Source organism: Phallusia mammillata, chromosome 1, assembly GCF_965637545.1.
Source record: "Phallusia mammillata chromosome 1, kaPhaMamm4.hap1.1, whole genome shotgun sequence".
Classification (NCBI taxonomy): domain Eukaryota; kingdom Metazoa; phylum Chordata; class Ascidiacea; order Phlebobranchia; family Ascidiidae; genus Phallusia; species Phallusia mammillata.
The window spans coordinates 282,857-304,116 of NC_137252.1; the positions used below are offsets into that span (position 1 = coordinate 282,857).

At 38.0% G+C, this 21,260-nt stretch overlaps 2 protein-coding genes and 1 long non-coding RNA gene across 5 annotated transcripts; 2 read left to right on the forward strand and 1 right to left on the reverse strand.

The window, feature by feature from the left end:
- LOC145229138 (gephyrin-like) lies at positions 1-20,362 on the forward strand. 3 transcript variants are annotated; one of them, XM_080094420.1, is made up of 18 exons: positions 1-236; positions 4,597-4,698; positions 5,076-5,154; positions 5,493-5,550; positions 8,739-8,926; positions 9,826-9,892; positions 11,209-11,295; positions 12,333-12,488; positions 12,568-12,625; positions 12,889-13,026; positions 13,608-13,700; positions 14,748-14,935; positions 15,768-15,980; positions 16,433-16,601; positions 16,864-16,978; positions 17,301-17,365; positions 17,672-17,775; positions 18,731-20,362. In XM_080094420.1, exons 1-18 carry the CDS (start codon positions 80-82, stop codon positions 18,959-18,961), a joined length of 2,268 nt encoding a protein of 755 aa, XP_079950546.1. In that variant the 5' UTR covers positions 1-79; the 3' UTR covers positions 18,962-20,362. The 3 variants fall into 3 exon arrangements, with proteins under 3 accessions (XP_079950546.1, XP_079950556.1, XP_079950559.1); XM_080094430.1 differs by lacking the exon at positions 1-236 and adding an exon at positions 1,715-2,993; XM_080094433.1 differs by lacking the exon at positions 1-236 and adding an exon at positions 4,361-4,423.
- LOC145229176 (peptidyl-prolyl cis-trans isomerase FKBP4-like) lies at positions 3,003-4,579 on the forward strand. Its single transcript, XM_080094476.1, has one exon. It carries the CDS (start codon positions 3,129-3,131, stop codon positions 3,969-3,971), a length of 843 nt encoding a protein of 280 aa, XP_079950602.1. The 5' UTR covers positions 3,003-3,128; the 3' UTR covers positions 3,972-4,579.
- LOC145229196 (uncharacterized) lies at positions 10,776-12,339 on the reverse strand. Its single transcript, XR_013860384.1, has 2 exons — positions 11,999-12,339; positions 10,776-11,564 (listed from the first exon to the last, which is right to left on the reverse strand). It is a non-coding gene; the product is annotated as an uncharacterized LOC145229196 (long non-coding RNA).
- Positions 20,363-21,260: the final 898 nt, after the last annotated feature.

Below are 21,260 nucleotides of genomic sequence, written 5' to 3' on the forward strand. Positions count from 1 at the left end.
AGCTGAGTGATACAGATAATTCTTCCACTGTTTGAAATTTTGCCATTACATTTTGTTTCTGGCGCAAGTTTCTGCTGACATGGAGTCATTTCGCACAATGCCTCTACGGCCGACACGAGACCCAACATCACACTACAGTCCGGCTTTTTCAGTGGAGGACCGACCGATGCAAGCGACCTCATCAGCTGCATTTAAATTAGATGAAGAATTGTTTCAAATCACAGATCAATTGGACAGTAAGTGCAAAGTTTAAAAAGGAAATTGTTTTCTTTCTAAACTTTATTTCGAGATTAGATTATCCCAAAGAAATTAGTAACAATAAACTTCAGGGCGTTTAAAAAGGTTTTTGAAAAAAATCAAAATAATAAAATTATTGTGTATTGTGTAACAATCTGTCTTAAATTATTTTACTACTATGCACTCCAAAATTTGTCAATATTTTTGCCTGCTTCAAAACTAACTATCCATTATATCGGTTAGTTAAGCAAGTTTGGAAAAAAGGGTCAAAATTTTTTCCCATACATGAGCCATAGTTTGTTCATCCTCGGACCAAGTGTTGAGAAATTTTGCTGAACTGTCGCTGACAATAAACCTGAGAAGTTTGTCCGCTGGGAAAATATCCCAAACAATGCGACAATATTCACATAAAGCTTCCATACATGACGACCAGAGAGATTTCGAGACAGGTGCAAGGGGCACAACTCCCTGAAAAGCATAAAGAGAAAATTTAAATATATTGTAAACCAGGTTACAAATATTTTAGACAGAAACAGACAGTGGTGGGATTCAAGTTTGTCGTCAGTCGGTTCTATCACAAAAGTCATATTTTTCAGCCGGTTTTGTTATAAAAAGTCCATTGACAGTAACCAGTAATGGTAACCGGTTCGCTGATCTCATAAAATTTCGTGAGGCGGTTCTATAGGACCGGTGCAAACCGGCTGAATCCCACCGCACTGAAAACAGACAAATCAAGCACATTTAGTTTCAGAATCAGAAAAGCTGTTATTCTTCCTTGGCAAGTTGATAACAAGCTTGGATGCAGGGCAGTTACACAAATCAACCAGAAAAATCTCAATAAATTTGTTTTAATTCAAGCAAACAGAGTAATCTACAAGTATTGTAAATACCTGTGGTCTTGATTTGGTTGAAATATCAAAGTCCACCATTTGTTTTGACGACTCAATCATAGGTTGTCCATGGTCCAACACGAAAACAGTTTTGTGATCAATCCCAAACATTTTCTCATCCATCTAATTTATCAACAACATCAATCAGTACAACATTGTCAAGACAAAAAATATGAGGATTAAGGACTTATATTTCATATTTTCCATTCTGGTGCTTTCCCCGGCAATGGTGGATATAACTTTTCTCTCATCCGTTTAATATTGTCAGCTTTTATTTTTAAATACCGTAACTTATAAATCACCTCTAAAAAGTGGTGTACTTTGCATACCAATTGCTTTGTAACTAAGGTCAAATACAAAATGATTTGTCTAAATTATTCACAGGATAACAATAATAACAACAGCATAGCTTAATATAGTTAAATTTTAACATTTTATTTTGATCAATTGTAAGCGTGACTTAAAATATACGAGCACTCACGTAACAGCTATTTTTAGCATTACAATTTTTGATTGTCATGTTCAGCGAAATTTATTTTAGCACGTTTGGTAATTCCCGAGAAAATCTTTCAAGTAACTGTGGTCGCTACTCGTCACGGTGCAGTGCTTGTGGATTGTGGAATATCATGTTTACTTTATGCCGTTTGCGCGTGTTAGGTTTCCGGAGTCTTTGCATGGCACTTTATTGGCACACATGCGTTGCAGTCAAGTATCAGTGAAATTTACCAAATGCAGAAATAATGAGAAGTTTAATAAGAAAACTAGTGGGAAATACAGTTTAAATCTGATTTAAAATATCAGAAAATGCGTTTGCGTGAGTTGGTTGTTTTCCAATTGCTGGGGTCCTGTTATGTATTCTTGTGAAAAATTGCTTAAATTCAAATAGGTGTAACTCTACAATTTTAAAACAAACATACAAAAGAACACAAAATACTAATACATGCAGATTGCAGAGCAAGTTATTCCTAATTTTCTATAGAAAAGTGTGTACACACTGACCACATTGGATTTTATGGCACATTTCGTCGAGATCTCGGGTGTGCACGAAGAATTTTCAGGTGTGCACGACGAAATTTTAAGGTGTGCATGAACCAGTTTAGTGTGCACCTCATCAAGAAAAAGCTAATCGATTTACAAATGTTTAACAAAATCCCAAAATAGCCGTCAAATGCAATTGCGCCACTGGTTAACTAATGTAAAATGAAAATTTCGAAGGCGAAATTTTTTTTAAAGAGAACAAACACACCAGGTGTCGCAAACCTAAAAAAAATGTGTGCAATCAAACTTGAAAAAATAGTCTCGGGTGTGCAGCTGCCATACACTCCATACTGGCACACTAATCATGTTTAAACTTGAGTAGTGCAAAAAATATTTGCCTATTTTGTGGTCAGATGTATTTGTTTCAAAACATTTTGACATTAAACTGAGATAATTACTTTCTTCATGCAAACTTGTGTTTTCTATGTTAGTGGATCTAATTTCACTTGTAAGATAATAATATTGCAAGCACTGTTAAAAATTTTTAGCAATTGGTAGTTTTTTCTGCGTTGCTTGCTAAACAGCTTGTTGCTTTAAAATGTTCATTCTAACATACTGATAGTGACACTTGTAAATTATTTGGATTTTTTGTTAAAAATAATCTATGTTGCAAAGCGTTTACTAAATTGTTTATGTTGGTCGTTGAGGTATATTACCAAAATTACTTTGTCACTGTATTTGTTGTGTTTTGACTTTTAAGATTTATTTCAACAAACTCCCTGTTACCCAGTTATTCTCCAACACCTCTTTGTTATTGCAACAATCCTAAGTTTGCACTGATGTCCACTTTAGTAACCACCAGTGTGGATAGTCAAGACAGAAAAAATGGTATGGGCACGCAATGACTAAGAATTAATTTTTTAAAGATTTTAGTACAATAATTTTGTTTTTATCTTAAAAAATATTCTCTAGTGTTTTGTTGTTAAAATAAAGTTTCGCTCCAAGAAATTGGGTTGGGAGGAAATGTACTGGTTAGTTGAAAAATCCCAATTAACAGTTGGGGAAGGTTTTAACTGCCCTCGGTTGTATTCCAAATGTTCTGTAGTCACCACTTCTGTGGAATATAATCTAAAACAAAAAGTTACCGAGTCTACTGATAAAATCATCTTTGGACACAAAACTGATGGTGAAGTTGAAATTGAACTTGGATTCGGTGAGGGGGAAATTTCTGTTGCCATTGACGACTGTTTGCGAGCAATGAAAACTGGAGAAACGCAAAAAGTTTCTGTGAATGTTACAAAACAGTTTGGAACACTTTGTGAAGGTGACACTATTTTGTTTACTATAAAGTTGGCTTCATTTCAGCATGCAGTGCCTTTGTATGAAATGACTTCTGATGAATGTTTGAGCTTGGCACAAAGGTTAAAAGAAATCGGCACAGGCTTGTTTAATGACAAAAGGACCCACCTTGCTGGGACATTTTACAGCAAGGCACTTAAACAACTTATAATATTATCGTCTCTTGAAGACTCTTTGCTGCAGGAAGACACAGAGAAACTTTTAATTGCATGTCACAGTAACCTAGCAGCATGCCAGCTGAAACTTGGTCTGTACGATCATGTCGTGGAAAATTGTTCTGATGCACTGGCGTTGGATTGCAACCACTTGAAGGCGCTGTATCGCAGAGCATCAGCATTTCTTGCATTACATGACAGTGAAAGAGCACAAGCAGACGTTGATCAAGGTTTACAAATTGATCCATCGAACAAGATGTTCATTTCACTCAAAAAAGAGTTAATAAAGACTCACTCAGCTGAAGATAAGTTGTTGTCCCAGAGACTGAGTTCAATGTTTTCTACTTCTTGATATTGTAAAGAGAAATTCCTTATTTTCTTAGAATATTTGCATGGCCAGACAGTAGGCCCATTAAGCTTTACTGAAAGGTTTTTATGTCATAAAAAGGGACATAAAATTCTGCAGGCTTTGCAAATTTTGCTGCTTTTTCTATTCTGCATTTGTCCAAAGTTATGCCAAATGCCTTCGACAGAAGTTTATGTGTTAAATACAGTTAATTGAATATTTAGTTCAAAATGTAACAATTGACTCAAGAAGCACACGTTCACAAAAACAATTATTGAATTAAAAATAGAATATTATTTTGACTGCATATTAATACATAGACTGTGTGTTATTGTTTTGCTAAAATGTTAAGAACTGTCAAACTTTATTAAAAAAAGTTTTGTTACGTAACTCAAGTTACCAGGAAAATTTCAACCTCGATCGCTGCTTCCCAGAAAAGCACTGGTTTTAGCCCAAGGGTATGTAGCCAATAATCTTATGTAACTCACGGTCGCTTTTTTCTGCGTTGTCCAAAGTTTACCATTTTCTCCAATGAAGAGCGATCATAATTGACATCGGAAACTCGTGCTGTACAGTAGCTTCGTTAACTCTAAGGTTTCAGTGTTTAACAACAGGATTATGGATACTGCAGGTTTTTGGCTGAAAACAGCAAAATTAAATAGAGGATCTGTTGGTACCGTTCCATCACCAGACATGGAGGACGAACCTACAATATTTGTCGGCATTTTGACAGGTAAGGTTTCAAAGCGTTTGTGTATATTTGTTATTGTTTATTGTGGCTTACACAATGATTAGGTTCGAAAACATCATTACCAAATCCAATTCAGCATAAAAAAGTGTCCGAAAAAATAATTTAGGGTAATATATTTTCAAGTGCTCAACTAAAAAGCAAAATCAAAATGTTTTATCTTGTGTATATTTGCCTGTGTAATTGTGAAATAGTAATTGTTTATTGAGCTTTTACAATGATTAAAACATCATTAAACGTGCAAAACTTATTGAATGTGTTTTAGTTTTAGTGCTTGAAAAGTATAAACTTGCAAGGTGAAACTGTAAGAAAACTTTTAGGCTGGTTTTTGGTGGTGGTAAGTTAACGCTTTAATTTTTCAGTGAGTGACCGATGCTCTTCGGGGGAAAATCAAGACATCAGTGGGCCGAGAATACAAGCATTGATCCAATCAATACCAAGGTGGGTTAAACTGTGTATCTACTGTGTATTTACTAATTTTAGATTTTTAACACAAACCACTTTTACATTTAAGTTGAGTTTATTTTGATTGAGAAACGAATGCATTTACTGAACATGATTGGCACTAAAACAATTACCAAACCATAAATAACTGGATTATATTAAAATGATATTGAGCGCAAAAGTTTGAGAAACATTTAAACGAAAACTGAGATTTTGTAGTAGTTGGAGTTATTTATATGTAGTAAATTTAGATATTTTAAAGTTTTAACTATTGTATGTTGTAACTGTTTTGCTAGGACAAAATAAATTTTGACGTCTACGTATTTTTTTAATAGATTTCGAGTGATTGTGAAAGTTCAGAAAATAGTTCCTGATGAAGTTCTTGTTATCCAAGTAAGTTGTTTTTATCGGCTGAGCAAATTTCATCTAAATTGGCACCTATTATGTGGTGAACTCCATCAATTATTTATTTGGTTCTGCCCGCCTGCATGTGATAATGTTGCACAAAAAGTTTAATGTAAGTGAAAAGTGGTTCACTGGTTGAAAATTTCTTGAACTTGCCAATTACTTTAACACTTATATCAAAAAATATTGAGTTGCAAACAATAAGCACTTGCTACACTACCCAATTGACCAATGTTTTGTCCCAAGCTAAAAACCTTGTAAGTCAAATCGGTGTGTACTATCTGTGGAAAACCTTTAACACATAACATAAACTCACAAAAGCGATGAAACAAATGCAACAAAAATTTTAGTTTAATTATTCAGGGAACCTGGCATCATCTCTTATCACCCTAACAATCAACCCAGATAAGCCCCTTCCCTCAAAACTAGCCCAAATCCATCAATATAATCTCTCTGTTTCGCAGCAACAGTCAGCTGCATGAAAATCTTGCAATTAAATTTTTACGGTGAAGCACATCAGGTCATGTATATCACGCGGCTCCTTTGACAGAATCTCATTATTTATGAATGAACACCGCAGGGGTCTGATCAGCTAGCACGTGTTTAATTCTATAGTGCATCGCAAACTTGTACACCGCTGCGCAAATCGGATTTTCTGGGTGAATTTGCCAGATATGATATAAGCACACTAAGGGACTCATGATTAATGTGTTTGTCACTTACCTCATGGTTGCCGATATCTGCGCTTTTTACAAGTAGATAACTAACACGAAAAATTGTGTCGTCGGTTTATTACAAATTTGCAAACCTAAAATTTTACCACAGCGAAAACAAAACATGTCTGGAATAAGTTTAATGGTGAAAATAACGGCCCAAATAGACGTAAAAAGTGACATGCTTTATTGTTCAAACATTTCGGCAAATACTCATGCCATCATCAGTGGTATGAAGGCGACATCAGTCACACCCGTTTATATCCACTTGAGTCACGTGAAGGAATGATAAAAAGGTGCGAAACAAGCGTCGCGCAAATATCTGGAATATTTTCAATATGTTTCCACTGATTTAAATGAGCAGCACACCTATGGTCTGTGCGTCATTCGGTCTCTGGTGTATTGGTGGATTTAAACTTAATGCACTGATCGTGTTTGTGTGGTACATGGCAAGTTTGCTTCACTGTGTAGAAGTTAAATGCATCAAGGTTCAAAATTCAATTAATTCCACCCTTAAGCTCGTAATTAAACCTTAAAACTACATTTACTCAGCGATTCGCCCACTACATTAAAACTCGATGGACCTTAGTGACAAATTTTGTTCCCAAAGATGTTAAATGATTTATTTCTTAACTTCTTAGTTTTATAATAAACTGAAGCTTTTTGTTGGCTCAAAACTGATTTAAGTCTACTTTTTAGTGAACTCAAATTTTTTTTAGCAAATAAAAAAATAAAAACATTTTAGTAAATATATTATCTGCAACTGGAGTCGTCTGTAATGATCGCACGTTGGTTGAGGACGATGTCTGTGTAAACCCAGTGGTTCTATTCTTAGTTTTAAAAACTCTGTTATATGGCTGGATCAATCTCGAAGGATTTTCTCGCATTGCTTTTAGATTTTAAGAACCTAAAGCAGAGGTGCGAAACGTTGTGCTATAGTCGCCCGCTTCGCACATTTTACTGGATTTCAACACCACCTTTTTATGCCAGTTTTACAAACCATGTTTACTTTTGTATCAAACATCACCATAATAGGGTAATTACCAACATGCAAGTTTCCTTTGCACCACATGCGCCGTATTGCCGACAAGCGTGCTGACTCGTAAATGTCAACAAGCGTTGCTAGTTTGACCTTGGTTGACCTCTGTACGAACTAGCTGTTGTACATTGTGGCTGTTCGTTGCGCAGAAACATTTCACCAGCACGCAGTATTCTGTATGCTATGTTGTGAAACGTTGTACTGAATCATAAAACCGAGCAACCGCTTCTTAAACTGCTGTGTTAACAATACTGTGTGTTATGCTAAAAATTATTTAGCTGGAAGGGTGAATGTTAGTGTGAATTTGATGCATTATTTGTAACCTTATTCAAAAATAGTCATCAAATCAAGTTTTTATCAATGGTTTATTTAAATTGTTTATTCTTTTTATATATCTACAAGGCGTGGTGAAATCACGAGTTTTGTTTTAAATAGAAATCTCCGAACTTAATCGTGTCAACCGCGTCACTTTGTTCTTGACACTTTTCACGTTCATCTGCTACACCACAAGTGCAATGTCATGACCATTATGACGTCATCGCACTTAGCGGCATGATTTCACACAACGTTTTGTAACAAATCGCCAAAGTTAGAATGGTTGTGGTTTACGCACAAAATGGCTTTAGTACAAATTCACTTCAATGTTGTTTGCGAAAAAAACTGATTTTAATATTCATGCATTGGCCGACCGGGGCAGGGTTGAACCCGCTATCTTGTGATCACAACGCTACCAACTAGTGATGCACCGAAGTTTTGTTTGGCCGAAACATTTCAAACACGCTGTTTTCCAATGTTTCGATTTCGGCCCGAAATTTTTGAAAATTCGGCCAAAACCGCACTTTTTTGATTGCTTGAAATTAATGCCAAGACTTTAATTTGAAACATCACCAATTAACCAACTGTTGCATTTAGAAAATACAAGTCACGTTGTCTGCAAAATATAAGAAGTTGAACAAAGTGTATGCATTGTGAAAGTTAATTTTTAGTATCATGAGCCAGTTCCCTTATATCAGGGGTTCCCAACCGGTGGTACGCGTACCACTAGTGATACGTGAAGGTTTGTCAGATGGTACGCGAGTAGCTTCCGTTTTTTCACAAAAAAACTGAATTTACAACTTTTTTTCGTTTATCTGGTTTTGTCGACCAATTGGTGGACAGTAAACAAAAATCTCATTAAATTTCGTTGTGGTGCTTTAGTGTTATTTTAGTAGGCCAATATTATTATTCTGAACAAAATATAATTCGATCAAATTAGTTGTTCTGCAAGAAGTGGTACGCGTGGCAGTACAGAGCGTCCAAGTGGTACGAGATCGTAAAAAGGTTGGAAACCCCTGCCTTATATCAACAACTCAACATTTAGTTGAAAACATTAATATAACAACCACAACATACGGACTCGCCAATAAAGTTAACCTTGTTTACAGGAAACGCTGAAAGATTGGTCGGACAAGCTGGGACTGAGTCTTATCCTCACAACGGGTGGAACCGGATTTTCACCACGAGATGTCACTCCCGAGGCGACTAAGGCGGTGATTGAGAAGGATGCCCCTGCGATGGCTGTTGCTATTAATATCGCTGCGTTGAAAATTACTCCGCACGCCATGTTGTCAAGGTATATGTGGGAAATTTGGGAAATTGCTTGATCCGGATCCAATCAGTATTTAGATCAAATATTTTGTTCCGTGTCTTGATGTAAATACCGCAATTAATTACCATGATGAAATTGTAAATACTCTGTCATAGTCGCGCTTTTTGAAGCCAGTATTTGTATCGTTCGATGCGGGATGTTGTGTCGAACGGGGTCGCTGAACCACAATTATCCAAGCGCACAAAAAATACCTCATGTAAAAACCCAATAAGCCAAGTAAATACCACGATGAAAACTTCCGTTGTGTACCGCGATGAAATTGCTAATATTTTCTCATATTCACTGTTTTGGAAGCCGCTTGGTTTAAGGGTCGTGTAAAGTGTTTGTATTGTGATTGTTTCGATGCTTACTGCTGTTATGTGTGATGTCGAATGAGGACACTTAACCGCAGTAATCCAAGCGCACAAAAACACAGTTAGTTCAGCGCGTAAAACCACAATAAGTCAAGTGTGCAAAGCTTTGTGCTTCATAATTCCCAGGTATTTCAAAATGTTTGTCGCTAAAATTTTTCTTGGTTTTGATAATTTCAATTATTAAAATATCAACAAACTTTGCTCTTCCGCCGCTGAAATCAGAAACTTTCAGCAGTTTGTTGCCACTAAACCAGTAGTTCTCAAACTGTGCGTCGTTTCAATTTTCCAAGGGCGTCACTGAATAGTTCGGTTTGGTGGCTTTTTGTTGTTGTATCAATAAACACAACTTTAATAAAAAGTTTCCTCATTAACTTTTATTTGCTGGTGCGTCGCAACAACAAAAAGTTTGAGAACCACTGCACTAAACGCAAAACAATGCAGTATTCCACATTTAGCTGTCAACACAACCGTCATATTGGTTGTACCTTAACCGACTCCGTTATATTTCAGGGCGGTGTGCGGTATCAGGGGTAATGTTCTCATTGTTAACCTTCCAGGGAGCGCCAAAGCGTCAACGGTGAGTCGGTGGAAATGTTTTAAAATATTTTGTTTATGTGACTCAATCTGCATCTGTGAAAGATTCGTTAAAGTTTTTGGTGTTAGAAACAAAAGTATATTTTTAATCACATAAAGCTTTGCTGTCAGACCTAATATCAAGTTTATATAGAGCTCTTCTGGCAATTGTATTTTTATTCCGACGTTTCGACGTCCTATGCAGGTCGCCTTCATAAATCGGAATCAAAATACAATTGCCAGAAGAGCTTTATAAACTTGGTATATTTCCAAAGTTATGTTTTTTACTTTTACGCTCATTAGGTTTTGTCCGTGACATAATGTTTACCAATATAGTAATACTACATAGAAATACCTCATTTGTGAAGCATCAATTTCACTTCAATCTTTTCATGATAAAAAACACACACAAAGAAATCATAAACAGGCAGTTTCTTGTAGCGAATGTTACAAATATGTGTTAGCATATTCATGTCTGTTACTGCATTTCTACCAACTGATTCATAGAGGTCCATTATCACCAAACAAACAAGTGATTGTTATTCTAAATGGAAACGGAAAACTTGTACCAACAAAAATGCTTTAAAGCGTAAGACTCAAATCTTCCTAACAAGGTCCACATTTTGCGCATAATTCCTAAAACAATAAACAAGTTTGAACCGCTAGACTGGAAACCCGCTAGACGCCAGCGCACCATGTATGTCGTCTGCCTTGTTTCCTAGAAAACTTTGTTTATTTTGTCCTGGCTGCGCGAGTTTATGTTATGTAACCTTGTTTTTTGTTCATAAACTTCTCAGTAAGTTACCGAACACTGTGGTTGATGAGCACAAAACTACCCCAACTGTTTTGGCTTGCTGCTCATTATAACTTCAATTTAAATACCAGCATATATTTCATGTATAGTATTTTCAAACAATAGCGCTCTAGACAAAACCCACGAAACGCAATGTGCAACGCAATGTTCGTGAGTTAGTTTGGGTGACGCAGGGCTCCGGTTTTATTTAGAAATACGCATTTTCCCTGGAGTTCCGCTAGAATAAAACAAGCCGCTGTATAAGATGAAAGCCAAGTAATTTTATCCCAACCTCTGAACGTACTGCAGCTATCATTTTCAATGCCTTTTAATACGGTGTAGCTGCAGCGCGTTTAGCCACCATCCACCAATTGTGCCCTCCGCTATTTTGCATTCCTTGACGTTTTAACGTTGCGCAGCTATTTCCGGCTTGGTGATTGTTTTAGTGCAATTGTGTCGCTATGTTCACCAAGCGAAATAAACCCATCTCATCATCACATTAACATATTACTCCGTTTCATCGACAGGAGTGTCTCACCGTGATCCTGCCCGCCCTTCCACACGGCATCGACCTGCTGAGGGACCGCCGACCCAGCAAGACACAAGACCATCAGGTTTCTGTCCCTCAGTGCTGGTCACATCCTTGTTGTGAGGAAGGCGCAGCGCTCATGCGCTCTACATACACCTCATCCGACATCAGGGTAGCGGCATCGCCCCCGTCGCTGCCACCGCACCCCCAGCATCATGTATGGCGCGCTCTAGCGGTTGTACCCCCATGTTCTTGGTGGCGTCGAGCATGCTCTCGTTTTGACTTCTGCGCTTAGGTCACGTGTACCAGCGAGTGCAAATGTCACGTGATGTTCAGGATGGTCATGTGACGTAACTGTGAAGAGATTTTAAAATTTCAATTTCATGTGCGGATCTAAGATTCAGATTCACAAATCCGGCGTAACGCCAAGTTGACTTCATTCAACTTTCAGAAATCGCAAATATTTCGGCTTTTCGTGTGAACTTCAAACCGCCGTCGCTTTTTGTGGCTGATTTTGTTTGCTACTGCGAAGTCGCCGTGGCTAGTATTTCCTTAAACTATGTGACTTTTAAAATATTTATTTGTGACAAATATAGAAATGTTCATGAAGCAACCATAGTCAAAACATCTAATATCGTTTTGTTATTTTGTAACCGGCCTTAAAACTCGATACGACCTTGTTCCTGGGTTTATACAGGAAGTTGCGCTTTAATGCATTAAAGACAAACAATTTAGGAAAAAACAATCGCCCAATAAAAACCCACTAACATACTTTTGCGGACACTTACATACACAGCAAAACTTTCATGTTCTTTTGGACGAATGTGATTGGTTAATCACCGATTACCCAGTGGTTCCCAACCTTTTTGTCCTGTGCACCTTTTAGTCGATATTCATATCTAATCCCCCCTACAAATTTAGTTTGCTTAAATATCGTGCAGCAATAACACATAGCAGATAGCAGAGACAACCAGTAAGAGATTAATATTGTGACACAAATTCCACCCTAAAAATTACAAAATTCACCTCTAGTGGGGAATTCCGCCCTAGTTGGTAACCACTGGACTACCCAAATAACAACTCCTCACATCCACGAACTTTCACCCACTTTTTACTCTCCAGATCAACGATTCGACTCCTTCACTTTCAACGGATAGTTTCCGACACCACATACAGGAACATCCGGACAGGGGGAGTTCCCTTGTTACTGCAAGCGACTTGAACTTGGAACCGGAAATTGAGGTTGATGACGCAGTTTCGCACGCTTGTAGACATCACGTGAGTAACACAGGGGGCGCATTCAGTTTATTTAGCCGTTAACTTTTGTGTTCACTTTTCATTTCTATTGTTTTTTCAGAGTGTTGTCGGATCTCGTCCAATCAGCCGTAGTATCCAGTCAGACAGCGCTGTGTCCGGTAAGTTGCAAATTTCATCATGTTTTGACAAAATAATTCGGATTATTCAAACAGCAAAAGTGAAGGTTCTAATCCCATGTCGACCTTAAGCGACGTCGCCTAAATTGAGTAAAACCCTTATGTGTAAACATATCCAGTACAAAAAAGCAGTTATAGTGGAATTTTACTCATTTTTGGGATGTCTGCATTTTCGCCCAAACCCTTTGTTCATTTTATTCTTCAACCGTTGTTCTCCATTGTTATCAATACAATCGAACTTCCAGGTTTAGATTCGAGCGGAATTTCGAAAATCGCGCGTCGTCTCCGAAATTCCCCCTACCCTCTGACGTCAATGGACAAAGCGTTCTCGATTGTTCTAAACAATTCACCACCGCTTCGCGTCGTGTCCAAGTACTACAAAGGTGGGATTCTATGTAGATGTTCTGTGTTTAGGTTTTCGGCTTTACACTAACCCTAACCCAAATTTACACACATGTTAGTTGGTTATTTAATGTTGCTCCTTTAATAGTTTGACCCCGAATAACCCCGCGGTTCACCCACGGCTTTCAAAACCCTAAGCTTCGAATTGTATTCCGGTACCTTACACTGGGATAAAATATGTAAAAAGTATAAAAGTTAAGATTTAATTCTTATCTAAATGTTTGTTCAGTGAACCTCGGTTAATCCGGACCCAGTTGGACCAAAAAATTGCCCGAATTGTCCGATATCGATTAGTTCAAGCCTTACCACATTACAAATTATTTGTACCTTGAGTTTTGTCCGAATTAGGCGAAGATCCGGATTAACCGAATCCGGTTTAACCGAAGTTTACTGTATGGTTAACAGTAGGAGCATAATCACTAGCGGTATCAGCCAACACAGCACCGATCCCGTGAAATTTGGATGTCATTTCGCCAAATAAACTTCGTGTCGTGGGTTCAAATCCCACCACAGGACAGATTTTTCTGATGTACACTTTTTAAACCCATCTTACTTTTTTTAGAGGCGTTTGGTCACATCCTTGCGGAGAATGTTCGATCCAAAGGTCCCCTCCCTCCCTTCCCAGCATCTATTATGGACGGTTACGCTGTTCTAGGTAAGTTAAAAGTTCACAATCCTACATGTTATTTCAGCTCAATACTTTAAAGCAGCGGTCGGAACCTTTTTTCTACTGTGGACCGTTTTTGAAACGAAAATTTATCGCGGACCGGTCTTCAAAAAAACTACAAGTATTTAGCAATAAAAACGCTTAAATTAGTTTATCATCCCCGGGATACATGGGCAAAATGTTTTAGAGCATTAAACCTGAAAAATTATACGGCCCGGTAACGAACTCCTCGCGGACCGGCGGTTGCCGACCACTGCTTTAAAGTTTTCTACCGGCATCTTTTGCGCGATATTGTAAATGAATTGTTAAATTGGATATTTGAACGGTGTAAATGGAACTAGATAAATACCAGGGTTTCTAATCATGTTAACAACTCTTGCGGTTAAATGCTGCTAAAGATTTAAACCGAATCATTCGAGTTTGTTTAAGTCACGTTTAAACGTCTTGATCTTATTCCAGCAAAGTTTCAACAACTCTTCGCAACTATAGTTTCACACAAAGTTGTGCTGCTTTTAAATCAATCGTTCCAACTACGCGTCACATCTTCGAAAGCCGCTATAGGTGTGACCGTGTTATGTATCAATACTACATGATGGGTTGACATTCGTGTCACACAACATTTGGTATATCATGCGCCTACTATCCTATTGGACACATATTGTTTTCTTTTTTCTGTCTGATTTGTTGATTTGTTCCACGCGTTTGTTCCAGGAAAGAGTGCTTGAAACTTATTCAAATTTGGACAGATGTCAGTTTTTAATCCTTAGTTGATCGCACTAAAGTCCGAATAACCCAGCGGTTAGCCCACGGGCCTCCCCAAGTCAGTGGTGGGATTCAGCCGGTTCGAATCGATTCTATAGAACCGTCTCACGAAATTTTATGAGATCAGCGAACCGGTTAACATTACTGGTTACTGTCAATGGACTTTTTATAGCAGAACCGACTGAAAAGTATGACTTTTGTGATAGAACCGACTGACCAAAAATTTAAATCCCATCACTGCTTCCAAACCCAAAATTTAATTTTTACTTCCAGCCTCTGACACTCCTGGTGATCTTGACGTGGTCGGTTCATCAATTTGCGAGAGAGACAACACGAGCTCTAGTAACACCTACCTGTCACCGGGCAAGGTATACAGAATCACCACTGGGGCGCCTCTACCGGTCGGAGCAGATGCGATTGTTCCTGTGGAAGAAACTATGCTGCTTGAAGAAACGGACGATGTGAGTTGAGTGGCTGTGGTGGGAGAATTGCATGGAAGCCGGTTCTGGCTGCTTGGCTAAGTGGCTGGCAGACTTTATATCAAATCCAGTTGGAAATTAAAGAATGGAGACGCAAACATATTTATGCACTCAATGAAAACCGTTTGGTTAAAATTGTTTTGTAGAGTTTGTGAGGTTAATTCATTTTAACCATTTTTCATAAAAGCTTGATAGTTGCAACTCGCTTGCACATTTTCAACGCTCAAAACAATCTGTACTGTGCATAAAATTCAATCAACTATAAACTGCGATATTATTAGCCCAACAAACTTTTAATAGCTCTCGGTGTACTAAGGAAGCTTAGACAAACAACAATACGGAGCAACATGGATTGTTTTGCACTTGTATTTGGATCAAGCTCTTCAAAACATTTAGTTAAAATAATTATTTCATGTCAACCTATTTTTCATCCAACCTGAACAACTGCGTTGCACATTTCCAGCCTTCACTCAATCTCTGCTGCTCATAAACTTTAATTAAACATAAACCATGGAATTTTTAGCCCAATAAGTTACACATGGGGATTCTCATGGTGCTAAGGACGCTTATTGGGCATATAACAACCTAAAGTAACAATGGATCAAAAGGTTATGATGGCTCTCGAATATAGTAAGGAAACTTAAATATAGTAAGGAAACTTAAATATAGTAAGGAAACTTAAATATAGTCAGGAAACTTAAATATAGTAAGGAAACTTAAATATAGTAAGGAAACTTAAATATAGTCAGGAAACTTAAGACACTTGAAGCGATTTCTAAGTATTTCTAATGTTAAACCGGAATATATTATCCAGGGTGAAACTGAACTCCGTGTTCGAATCATGAAATCAGTTCTTCCCGGTCAAGATGTGAGACCTGTGGGAAGCGATATTAAGACTGGTGAAGTTGTCGTGAAAGCTGGAACCAAGATCGGACCTTCAGAAGCTGGTTTGCTTGCTGCTGTTGGAATCACATCGGTTCGTGTGCATTGCCTGCCAGTGATCGCGCTGTTCTCTACTGGAAATGAGGTGAGATTGGATCGGTGTGTGTTTGTGGTTTTTACGATTTGTTGGGATGCACGTTTTATAACATGACATAAGTTTAAGACAGTGATGTTCGTTTTTCCATGATTTGTTGGGAAACTGAACGTCTTTTTCACCTTTCGTGCGTGACATGAGTTATGTTCAGGACCAAAATAATTAGTAGCCGTAGATTTTGTAAAAATCGATATGTTCTTAACTTTGACTATGGAAAATCTGCATGACGGATTCTCCATGTTCAAAAACGGCGTTTGGAGTTTCTTGCGTCGTATAACTCGGATTTTGTTCGAACTATTGCTTGTCATCATTATACGATGTTCAGCAGGTTTTGGTCCAGTTCCGAGCATTTCGGTGCCGACTACACAGCGTATCAGGTGGCAGAAGATGTCCATGCCCAACACATGGCATTCAGTCTTGTTCAACATTGTTTTATTTCGCAGCTTGCCGAGCCAGACACTCAGGTGCTTGGACCGGGTGAGATCCGGGATTCGAACCGTGTAACTCTGACTCTCTTCCTGGAGCAGCAAGGTTACAAGGTAACAGATATGGGGATTATACCTGACGACCCGATCAGACTAAAGGAAGCTCTGCTGAATGCTTGTGATCAAGGTGAGGAAATTTCACTATTGATTTGTGACAAGTCTCATAGATGTGTTTCATGGGGAATGTTTAAAACTAAATAGAACTTTAGCTAAGATGAACATAAATTCAGATCAGCGATCACGGCACACTCGCATATAAATCATAGGAGCCTGTGTAACTCATTGGTAGATCGCGGTATACAGTATCATATACAGCATTGGTAGAGCGCGGTGACAGTACCTTGTACTCTACAAATTTCCACACCAACATGTTTTACTTTTAAATGCAGCTGACGTAATAATCACATCTGGCGGGGTTTCAATGGGAGAAAAGGATTTCATCAAACCTCTCCTGACGACATTAGGGGCGACTATTCAGTTCGGCCGAGTCTTCATGAAGCCTGGGTAAGTACCTAAACCAATGCTTCTCAACATTATTTAGCCTCGGATTGTTTCTGGCTGAACACAAAAACTGAAAAGACGTAATGAAAGTAATAAAAAAGTGCATGAAAGGATATAAATGTGAAGTAATGAAAAGAGTGTGTTTGAAAATGTGTTGATATGCCGTGTGGCTCAGATACTTGGTTGAGCAACACTGGTCCAATAATATTTTGCCTGTGGAGGCACAGTAACACATGATGTTATAGCATATGTTGCTTGTTATGTGAATTATATGTGAAACCTGTATGTGGTAAACCACCATTTTGAGGTTTTTTGTTTATTCCAGGAAACCCACAACATTTGCAACACTTGAAACGACCAAAGGAAAAAAGCTGTTCTTCGCACTGCCAGGTGGGCATCAGAATTCAACTAAATTGTTTTATTTATCAACTCGCATTCGTTGGTGCGAAATAAAACTGAACAAAAATAAAACTGAACAATCTTCATTTCAAAGGATGTCAGTTGCCAAAAACTTGAACCACTGTGTCGTTCCGCAAATAGCTTGGTTTTACGTAGAGTTAAGTTTATTTTCCCTTATTTGTTGAGTTGACTTTTGAGATACAATTGTATCAAAACAATCAAGTTGTTCCATCACCATTATTACCCTGATAATAGTTCTGATTGTCCGTTGTTAAACCATTGTCTTGTCGTCTCTAGGCAACCCGGTGTCAGCGCTGGTCACGTGCAACCTGTTTGTCCTCCCCTGCCTCCGGAAGATGGGAGGATGGGAAGAGCCAAGACCCACCATCATAAAAGCTAAGGTGAGTCCTCCACATCACTGCGGTGTTCATGTTTCACAGTTTGCACACGAGGTGGTGTTGTGAGTTTTGATGCACTGAAGAAACTAGTTTTGCGCCAAATTAAGTACAAGGGCTTAAAACAGGGGTTTCCAACCTTTTTACAAAGTCGTACCACTTGGACGCTCTGTACTGCCACACGTACCACTTCTTGCAGAACGACTAATTTGATCGAATCATATTTAATGGAGAAGAAGAATATTGGTCAACTAAAATAACACTAAAGCACCACAACGAAATTTAATGAGATTTTTGTTTTTTGTTTACTGTCCACCAATTGGTCGATGCGCGGTGTTAATTTGCTAACAGCGCATCGAAAGTCATTTCCGGGTGAACCCAGTTTTTGTGGAAAAAAAAAACGGAAGCTACTCGCGTACCACCTGAAAAATCTTCGCGTACCACAGGTTGGGAACCCATGGCTTAAAACGTTTAAAAAGTGAGAGACTGTGATTTGCGAAAAGTTGTACACATGTCATGTACATGTGTTAGGGTCGGTTTTAGTCGAAATGTCAGAAACTTTATCTTAGCTTCCGTCATTTTTTGTTTGAATTCTCTGCAACCTGCAAAAGTAATCTATGGATATAAACTTGAGGATGTAACTAAAATGCGCATTTAGCCGTCAGTGCGACAACATAATTAGAAATCAAGTTTCGAAACACACTTGCAAATAAACACTGATCAAGAGCTGCTGGCAAATAGATTAGTTGCAAACAAACTGTCCAACCTACGAACAACGCAAAGATGCGGTAAAATATCCCGCAACGCAAAACCACCTCTTTCCCGTGTAAAACCGCTTCAAGCAAGTTTCCTTTTGTCGAAACTGCAAACAAACGCCAAACTGGAGATGTTGGCATATAGACTAAGTGCAAATAAACAATCAAATTGACAACCGCTTCAAGCAAGTTTAAATCTGGTGCAGTTGTCGTTCGACGTCCGTCTTGACCCCCGACCCGAGTATCAGCGAGTTCATCTACGCTGGGAGCCGAAGGAATCGACTCCATGGGCTGACAGTACAGGCAGACAGATCAGTAGCAGACTCCTCAGCATGGTTTCAGCCAACGGTCTCCTCATGCTGCCTCCTCGCAACGACATGTGTCAATCAATCAAGCGTGGCGAAGTCGTCGACGCGATGGTGATCGATCAACTGTGACCGGTCACGTGACATCACACCTGTCACGTGACAAACACGTGGATTTTAGCGCGTTTTTTTCAAATGCCAAAAATTTTTTGCGTGTTCTTTTCGGTTTTATCCGATTTTTTTTGGTCTTGGAGACTAAAGTTGTAAAATATTGAAACTATTTACAGCTTTAAACCGCGCGAACAGTCGGTTAATAAGTTCATTTACATGAAAGCAAAGCAAAGTAGCTAACAAAATCGCGATTTAATCCATTGGTAAAGGGTGTACGAATTGGAGGATTTGAAAAAGCCAATAATAAATGTATTTTTGTATCGAACCAGCACTTTGAAACATGAGCCTCTAACACCGAACTTTGTTGGCATACTACTACTCTCATAACCTGCTTCCTCAGGTTTTGTTGCAAAACTATCGTGTACATTTGGTGTTTTCGTTCATGACATTTGTTTTGTGGCAAAAGTTCCAAACACATGACTGTTGTGGAATTGTTGATGAACAATATTTTATGTTTCCACAACTTTTACGAGCATTGGATCAAATCCCAGTGGCTTTGTTGTTACGTAGCAACTTCGTCATAATTCTACCAGTGACGCAATATTGAAAAAAAAACTGCTTTGTAAAATATACAACATTGCTAAGATTTTTCAGCGAATAATTATGGGACTTATTTTGGCAATTCTACACGCGTAACTGGATGTCTCATTTAAAAAATATACAAATTCCGCATTAAAAAGGTTTTAAAAAATTTCCATGATATGTTTGGTCGAACCCAGCCAAGTTTAAAGAATCGTTTCCAAACTTTCCCAGCGTTGTGAAGTTACAGAAAACCCAGTTTACTTCTTCCTCTTGTGTTATTTTATTGAGCAAACACTAAAGTTATTCACCAACAACAAAGTTTCATTTTGTGTGTTTTTGATCGCATCATGTTTTTAACAATTGTTTCGATTAATTATTGCGATAATTAATTCTTGTTTATGTGTAAGACACCATCACTCGATTTCTTGCTGTCGTAATTATCCTGGAAAATTTGCTTCACAGAATGACAACATTCTAGAACTATTATTTAGTTTAGTTAAGTTTTGTGACATCATAATACTTGATTGCGGCAAAAATCGAAACGCTTTGGGTGGGAAAATATTAACGATTTAACGCCACCGTAAATGTGTTCTTTTCATTGCATTGTTTGTATTTAGAGATGGACAATTTGCCAAAATGTTTGCTGTTGGCCCCGAAATGTAAAAAGTTTTTGCTTTGGCGAGTTTTCTAATCAGCAGAATATTGCATGGCTGAATGCGTTTTCCATTTCACTTGTTTGATCTGTTGGGTCATAATTGCAACTGTGACGTAGTACCTGTCAATCAATAGTACATGAAATATTGTTGTGTTTTTTCACACATGAACGCTAACTACACTGCTGTATGTGTGTGTTGCTGTGTTGGTTGAGGTGCACCACACTGCCACCTTGTGGCGGGTAAAATTTTTCAGGCAGGTTTTCAGTCTTGGAAAATCTACAAACACAGCAACTCACATCTCAGGCCTGCTAATTTCCAAAAGGTGGCGCAACGGAGCATAGGCTTTTACTATTGCAATAATTTTCAGACCTTGCCTGTGAGTCCTTGTGTAAGTAGCTCTACCTTCAGACTTGATGCTATGAGCGGTTTGGTTCATTTTACATCAACGTTTTGTTCAATTCGTGTCTTGAAAGTTTTTCAAAATTCTTGCAAAGAATTCGAAAGGTTAGAAAATGTTGGCACATTTATAAAAGTTTGTACATTGTTTTATGGTTATAAAAGCAGTGTTTATTCTTTCTAGGTTCGTGTCTTTACATTTTTAATTATAGTCTCTTCATTTCGTCACCGAAATAGCAATTAGCGTTCACAAAAATGTCCATAATTATACCAGGCATTGGTTAGGGTTGTTTAATTTTACATCGGTTCAGATTTTTATTCCTGTTCCCTGAAATAAATTTGTCAAGAAGTCAAATCTTTGGAACAGTAAAGTTTCCCAACAAAAATATCCGCTATCCTGGCAAGTCCATAATTTTCAGCCTAAAAATTTGGGAGGTTCCAAATAATTTATTGTCCAAAACCGTTTTTGCTAACCATAGGTGTAAGGCGTGTTTTACCCGTGATTTTCCAAACTGGGGTTCGACGGGACCATCAAACGCTATATTTACTTATTTCATTTCTCTATGAATATAATATATCTGGACTTCGGCCTACAACTCAATGACAATAGTTAATTTTGGCAGTTTATGCTTGTAGTTATTTGATAATAATTTAGTCAAGAGATACTAAGACACAACGAACTTCAA

Bases quoted from the DNA above. Each gene is read 5' to 3' on its own strand.
- LOC145229176 (XM_080094476.1), top strand. From the start codon at position 3,129: ATGTACTGGTTAGTTGAAAAATCCCAATTAACAGTTGGGGAAGGTTTT.
- LOC145229138 (XM_080094420.1), top strand. From the start codon at position 80: ATGGAGTCATTTCGCACAATGCCTCTACGGCCGACACGAGACCCAACA. The intron at 13,027-13,607 runs GTGGGATTCTAT...TACTTTTTTTAG, and splicing joins CGTGTCCAAGTACTACAAAG to AGGCGTTTGGTCACATCCTT. The intron at 17,366-17,671 runs GTGGGCATCAGA...TGTCGTCTCTAG, and splicing joins GCTGTTCTTCGCACTGCCAG to GCAACCCGGTGTCAGCGCTG.